The sequence below is a fragment of the Triticum aestivum genome, chromosome 3A (assembly GCF_018294505.1).
Source record: "Triticum aestivum cultivar Chinese Spring chromosome 3A, IWGSC CS RefSeq v2.1, whole genome shotgun sequence".
NCBI lineage: Eukaryota > Viridiplantae > Streptophyta > Magnoliopsida > Poales > Poaceae > Triticum > Triticum aestivum.
In genome coordinates this window covers 711,990,007-711,997,706 of record NC_057800.1, presented here as the reverse complement: position 1 = coordinate 711,997,706, position 7,700 = coordinate 711,990,007, and the positions used below count along the sequence as shown (strand labels likewise).

Below are 7,700 nucleotides of genomic sequence, written 5' to 3'. Positions count from 1 at the left end.
ATTTCAAACCACATTTTAACTAACCGGACAAAATTCTTACAAAGCGGCCGACATTCATCAAAGTTTGGATAAAAAATAGAACAAATTATCTATACATATCATACAAATTAAGTCTAGTATAACAATATCTCTAATTCCAATAGATCCCGGATGTCCAATAACTTTTCATCAACGGATCATGTCGTTTCATACATACTTCCGTTTCATCTTCATCCAATAGTGTGTGCACGTAAATGACCCTCTCTCTGTCTTATGATACACCGCGGCAGCGCGTGCGGACTACATATAATGTCTAGACCAACATTGAGTGAATGAACAATGAACTAGTTGAGCAAGAGGAACTAGAACTTACGATCTCGTCCTCTACCGCGTGCAAGAGCCATCTTGCCTCAAGCTGACGAACCACGTCGCAAAATTTGGTGACGCTGGTCTGGATAGCATGCCAGCAATAGTCAACGACCTTATGTTGCATGGTTGAATGATGAACGTAGGGCGCCCTTCCCCTCCCCTCCGCTTCTGCCTATGAAATCCGCCGGCCAGCCACGCATCGCACACCAATTCATCCTTCATGGTCGAGTAGCTCATCATATTTCGTACTCTAAAAACACGATATAGCATTTGAATATATCAATTTGATGTACTCCCTCCGTCTCCGTATAAATGTACTTTGATAATATATCTATTTGATATCATATATGTTAATACTATTTTTAATAAAGTTGGTCAAAACTTTAAAATTTTGAGTTAGAATAAAAGCTGGATGTACACTTATTCACGGCCGGAGGGAGTACATCAACAACGACGAAGGTGTAGGATGCGGATGCAAAGTCAGAGGAGAAGGGACGGAGTGGAAGGAATGGGACCGGGAGGGGGGATTGGGTCAGTCGGGGGTGTCGGAGTCCTATGTTTCGGGTGTCCGGACTCCCGCAAGCCAATCCTCATTTTGTCTCTAATTTGCGAAAGAAAATGCGTTCGGACAGTTCGCCTGACCGATATAGACTCGGGTTGAATTGCTTCCACGGTCCGGACAGCGTGACTGAAATGGATACGAACGGTTTTCGAGTCCTTGAGCTCGTTTTGTATGTGTACATGCCAGTAGGAAGGAACGGCCGATATAATCAATCCTGCCGGTCGACATGTGTACGTCACGGAACACGATCTCATGACGCCACACCACGCTGCGGAGACGGACGTGACGGCGGCGACATGGAGCTAGGGACCGCCGGTCATCCTCGGTCTCATTCCCACTATAGCTAGCAGCATTAATAATTGGAGTATTTTCATCTGCCACGCCCACGATGTGCGTACTACGAAAGGGACCGACGGGAGGAGAGTAATTCATTACCACCCCGCAAAGAAGAGAGTAATTAATTATACCAACAAAACAGCGGTCAATCGCGAATGTCACAGCGACCGATCTTGCCGAGGCCAGGCGGTCGACGTGGACGTGGACGTGATATGATCCAACCGCGTCGCCGTCGACGGGAAAGAGAAAAACAAGTGGACAGCGACGGCTGCATGCTATCCAATCCAATCGACCTGATCGTGGCAGATCGAGGCGGCCGGCCATCGGCGACAGACGTAGAACGCACGCGCTGCGTAGCTGGACGGTTCCACCGCGTCCGAATGATACTATATCAGGACGCCTGAGGAAATGATGAAGATGGACCTCGCTTTGGTTTGGTTTTCCTTTTCTCATGCAGCGGCCATGCAACTTGCTCGGAAGGGGGAGCGGGGTGGTGGTAGTCCGTGTGTCCGAAAAGGCAGCGAGTCACCCTGTGCGTTTGGTTTATTCGGTTTACATGATTCGATTTATACGGTTTTTCAGTTTATATGATATTAATACTTCGGTAAATATGGAATGAAATTAAAATATGGTTCGGTTTTAGTATATATCAAATTATTTTGGTATGGTTTCGGTATATACCATAAAAACCAAAGTTGACGCGAATTTGAAAATGACGTAATAATAATTAGCAAATTTATGACTCAAAACACATACTATTCTACACAAATAGTATATGACTATATATATAAGTATATATGCATGCATTGATTCATCTGTTGATGGTTATGAACGTGCTTAGCATTTTAAAAATAAAAAAATGACTATGTTACAAGAAAAAATTACGTGCTTAGTAGTGCATTTGACTCATGTATAAAAAAAATGACAACTTGTATGGTTGTTCATCTCAAGAAATATAAATTTATTTTTTACTTCGGTTTATTCGGTTAACCGTTCGGTTTTTCGGTATATACCATAAAAACCAAGTTCAAATCGATATGAAAAGTTCATACCATACCGAAACCAAAAACCATAAAAACCATAAAATTGGTTCGGTTCGATTTATTTTCGGTATGGTTTTTCGGTTCGATTTTTAAATGCACAGAGTGAGCAGCGAGCGGCGCGACGCGGTGGGTCGGCCGCCCGGAGACGTGCGTGTATGGTCCACCTGTGTCAGTCACGCCACCCCGCCGACCACGACCGGCGTCCGCGTCTCCACCCTTCGATCATTTCCTTGTTACTGTTGGTGGTGTCGTTGCCGATGGCCATGAATATCATCCAGTTTGTGATGCGACATGGCGAGTGTGTGTTCGGACGTCTTCCAGGAGAGTGTGGCTGTGGATATTTTCTTTCCTGTTTTCAGAATCAGGCTCAGTATGATCCTGCCACCCTGTAGAATCGGGTATTGTATAGTACTACTATAAACATGTTGATTTTTTTAGAATTTTTTGAAACTTCAAAAACACCTTTTTGGCACTATTTAAAATATTGGGCTCGTTGAAGCTCGTCCTTCAAAGTGACTTTTTCCTCCACTGAGCCCTATTTTTTGAATGATGCCAAAATAGTATTTTTCAAGTTTCAAAATATTATTAAAAAAATCAACATGTTTATATGGATGTACATCGCACGTGTATAAATTTTGATGCTGAAATAAATAACCATGCGAGTAAAACAAAAAGGAGAATAAGTACTCTCTCCCTCCCATAATGTACAAAGTTTTTTGACAGGGAGTATGATTTTGGAAAGATGAACAGTAAATGTATTATTCACTATTTAGATATAGCCATTATGTCATTTCTGTATGGCTCAAATTATGTCATAGTGATTTTTGTATAGCTCATGATCATGTAGAATTCATTTTGTAAGTTTTTATGGGAGGAAATACAGGTGGAAGCTCCTATTTAGCACGTGAGGCGCTGGCGAACAAGCCAGCGCGCACCCACACCCCTCCCGAGCGCCCAATTGGCCCGGCCCATGAGTGGGGATCGACGCCCACTTTTTTATTTGTTTTTTCCTTTTATAGCTATTGTTCGTTTTTTTCTTCTTTAAAATAAGGGAGACGCTACGCGTCCGCTAGGTGATCTGTATGACACATCCGCCACCTCGACGGCTGTTCGATGTACGCGCGCGCAGCCGTCCGATCTATTCTGGCGCGCGGCTCGGTCTCCTCCCCCGACCCACTAATTACTGAAACAGCGATTGAGTTGCAGAAACAAGCGTCTCGCGAGCCATTCAATGTGTGACGCGAGCCGTTCAATCCCCCTCTCTAATTTCCTGCAACAATGCTCTTGTTACAAGATCTAGTCTGCTCTGATTTTCTGCAACAAGACCTTGTTGCGAAGCCTCATCTTCTACAAATTTCCTGAAACAACAGTCGAGTTGCAGAAACAAGCGTCTAATTTTCTGTACATCTTTCACGCGTCTAATTTTCTGCAACAAGATCCTTGTTGCAAAAATTACAACAACATCTCCCGTTGCGTCCTATTTTCTGCCACAAGACCCTTGTTGCAAAAATTAAACAAGATCTCTGCCGCATCTAAATTTCTGCAACAGGACCCATGCAGGCATAGGGAGGCGGGGACAGGAGCAGTTGGAGAGGACAATCAGGAGAGAAGGACTTGCAGCTCGACGGGCGACGACGACGTTTAGAGCGCCATGGATGGAGATCTCAGAAACAAAAAGAGTTGTGGCCTGTAGCAGTCCTTGCGGTGGCGGCGGCGCGCGACAAAGCGGGAGCAACGACCAGCTTGGCGTTGAGCAACGCTGTGAGAGAGAAAACGCGAGATAGATTGAGGAAGACGACGGAGTTGCGTTCGGTGGGGAAAGTAACGAGTGGATGAGAACCAAAAAGAGTAGATAAGGATATGACCGTGCGATGCTATAATTGTTTGCCAGGGACACATGTCTGATGACGGAGGCAGCGGATGCAATTGCTGGATCGGTTGGTTAGGATCATTTCCCTTAAAATAATTGTTCCAAAATTCATAAACTATTGGAGGATTAGTAACTTTTTTCATGACTGAAAAAAAGTTTACGTATTGAAAAATATTCATGAACTTGAACAAAAATTTCACGAATTCAACATATGTTAATGCATTTAAAAAAAATCACAAAATAAAAAATGATCATGACTTACAAAAGAATTTCACTGATTCAAAATGTTCATCCAGTTTTTAAAAATGACTGTCATCCGCAAAATATTCATGAATTTCAAAAAAATGGTTGGCTGTAAAAATGTTTGCAGATTCAAAAAATGGTCATATAATTCAAAAACAAAAATTTGCTGAATCAAATTTTTAAACACAGTAAAAAAATTCTGTGTTTCAAAATTGTCCATCAACTTAAAAATTAGCTAATTCAAAAAATTTCATCGATTCCAAAAATGTTCATTTATTAAAAAAATGTTCGCCGATTAAAAGGAGTGTTCATAGATAGAAAACAGGCTGTATTTTTTTTGTTTGTCCAATAAATTTTTATATTATTAATTAAAACATAAGTGAAATATTTATGTTTTATGAACGTATAAGATTATTACACATCATTGGAATATGTTCATAGATGTCAAAATGCTGTTCACATTCTTTTCTTAAAATAATCATGCAATTTAAAAACTGTTCTGACATAACCAAAAAATATTTATGGAAGTACAAAAGGTATTCAAAAATTTAATAAAAATGTTTGTGTAACTAAATAATTGTTTGCATATATTTTTAAAATATTCTCATAATTTAAGAAATTGATCGGTTCCTTTTGGAACATTTTCATGTATTTTAAAAAAGTAACCTCATGTTAAAATGATCGTGTAATTTTAGAAATTTTCTTATATTTCAAAATATTCATCTAATATGAATTGTTTACTGTAAAATTTACCTGTGATATATAAATCATTAATTGAAAATAGAAAACAAGCGCATTAAAAAACAGGAAAACCACAACCAAGCACTAAATCGCAAAAATAAAAGCTCCACAGTCATACATCCGCTAAAAACTACAGTAAACCATAACTAACCATGCGCATACCAAAAATTTAAAACTCATATACATAACAAAATTTAACTTCAGAAATTTCGTTTAAATAATATAAAAGAATTGTATTTAAAAAGGTTTGTTGTTTTAGATAACCACAGTTTTACTGCCAAGAAAAGATATTTAAAGATACAAGAATGTTATCATAAGGACTGCTTAGCCATCCCTGGCGGCCAACATCTAGTGATAAATTATTTTTGTGAGATTATGAGCCTCAAAAATTGAAGCCGTCCTTTCATGGGTGGAACTAAACTGCATCAAGAATTGCCATTACACCATTGTTCCTGGTATGCCATCCTGGATATCAGCCACAACTGGTTTGCAATCTGAAACAACAATGTGATCATCCAACGCCAAATCTTCATTAGAAAGTTTTCTTGTAATTAAAGAAGTCTTTCGTTTTTCGACATATTCATGAGGCACATCCTATTTCTCGCAACATGCGGCATATTGTCGCCCCACTGTACAAGGCGAGGGACCAGATTAGACCAACCTGTTTACCTACTCTAGGTGTTCTACTGTTTTGGGAACGTTTTAGGAGCTTCCAATAACCAAAAAAAAGCTTCCAATACGGTTTTCTTGCTTTTAGGAACATTCTTGAAGCTGCCGGTCAATTTTTTCCTGCTATTTATTTAAGAGTTCTTTTAATTTCTTAATATTTTTTAAAATGCAATTTCCCAAATATTTTGGCTTTTGAAGAGAATCATTAACTTTTTGGAGTTTAAAAAAATCCAGTTTCCAGAATTGCTCAGAATTTTATAAATTTCCCAAAAAATCATTGGAATTTATACAATTTTACAAGAAAAGTCAGAATTTTCATAAATGGTTTGAGATTTTCAAAAAATGCCCCCAATTTAGAAGTATATTCGGAATATTTGGAATTTAAAAAATGTTGGAATTTCACAAAAATTGTTTGAAAATTTAAAAATGTTCTAAATCTCTAGTAAATGATCTCAATTTCACAAAAAATGTTCATGTTTCGAAAACTGTTCACGTGTTTAAAAATTACTCTCAATTTGAAAACAATGTTCATGTTTTTAAAATAAAGGTCTGTTTAAAAAATCCACAATAGCGAAAAAAGCTTGATTTTTTTTTGGAAAAATGTTCAAATTTTTAAATACATTCTTCACGATTGCAGGAAAAAATCGAAATTTTAAAATGTCTTGTTTTGCAAAAGAAATATATCCCTTTACCCAAAAAAAAAGTAGTGCTGCGTGCTAGAGCGACTTGTTGTGGGCGTTTTGACGCAGTGAGCATCCAATAGGTGCCCCTTTTTTATGATATTATTCTGTTCGTCTTGTGCACGCTTGGCGTGGGCTTCCGGCCCGTTGGCCGCTGAGATGGTCGTAGGGCCTAACGGTTAAGCATGCAAGTACTCTCGCCAACAAAAAAACATGCAGGTACCGCTACGATCGGGCGGCTAGGATTAATCGGGGCGACGTGGCGCAGAGGAGAGAATGGATAAGACAAACGCCATCGTCCTATCACACTCTCCGCCCGCGCAGGCAGCCGAGCAGAGCCTCTCCAGTCTCCACCGTCCGTCCATGGCTTCTCGAGCCCTCGCCGCTCTCTCCATCCAGCCGCGCCTCGGCGGGGGCGCGTCGGCGCTCGGACGGCCCGCCGTCCGCGTCAGCGCCAGGCCGCCGCGGCGGCGCCGGCCCATGGTGGTGCGGGCGGGCGGGCCGCCGAGCACCAACGTGCTCATCCTCGCCTTCGTGCTCCCGCTCTCGCTCTTCGTCGGCACCCTCGTCGCCGCCGCCCGCGTCGCCGACGACCTCGACGAGCGGTTCCTCCGGGAGGTACGTATTGTGTATGAACAAGGCTCTGCTGATTGGCATGTACTGTGCTATCATTCAGAGATAAAATACGTGTGTGCATGTGCAGATGGAGATCAACAAGGCGATACTGGAGGAGAACGAGGCTTCCTCCGAGGAGGCGGCAGACGACGGCGGAGAGTACGTCGGCGGCGGAGACGAGGCCCCGTTGCCGGCGGCGGAGAAGGAGCAGGTCCTTGTCACAGCCACCGGCACAGGCACGCGCGCCAGGAACAGGCCGAAAAGGGAGGTGTATTAGCTTAGCTAGATTTGCACGGAGGGAAATGCTTTGCTACCTTTGAGATGTGTCCGTCAATCAGCTTGTAAATCTTTTCGCAAATATTTCAGTTTGATTGATAGCATATGCAAGTTAATGCGCGATCGAAGAATATATATATACCCGAGGCGACCAAAGAACGAAACCGATTATATATATATTGAGGCATATATAACAAGGAGCTGAAGCGCTTCAGAACTGTTTTTCAGAGATATCATACATCCATACTGTCGATCCGCAGTCTTTTCATAGAAGGATGATATTACTACATGCTAAAGTGGTGTACTGACTAATGAGA

General features: G+C 41.4%; 1 protein-coding gene across 1 annotated transcript; it reads left to right on the top strand.

Moving 5' to 3' along the window:
* The first annotated feature begins 6,753 nt into the window (after positions 1-6,753).
* LOC123063414 (uncharacterized) lies at positions 6,754-7,614 on the top strand. Its single transcript, XM_044487180.1, has 2 exons — positions 6,754-7,110; positions 7,196-7,614. Exons 1-2 carry the CDS (start codon positions 6,769-6,771, stop codon positions 7,382-7,384), a joined length of 531 nt encoding a protein of 176 aa, XP_044343115.1. The 5' UTR covers positions 6,754-6,768; the 3' UTR covers positions 7,385-7,614.
* The last annotated feature ends 86 nt before the right edge of the window (positions 7,615-7,700 follow it).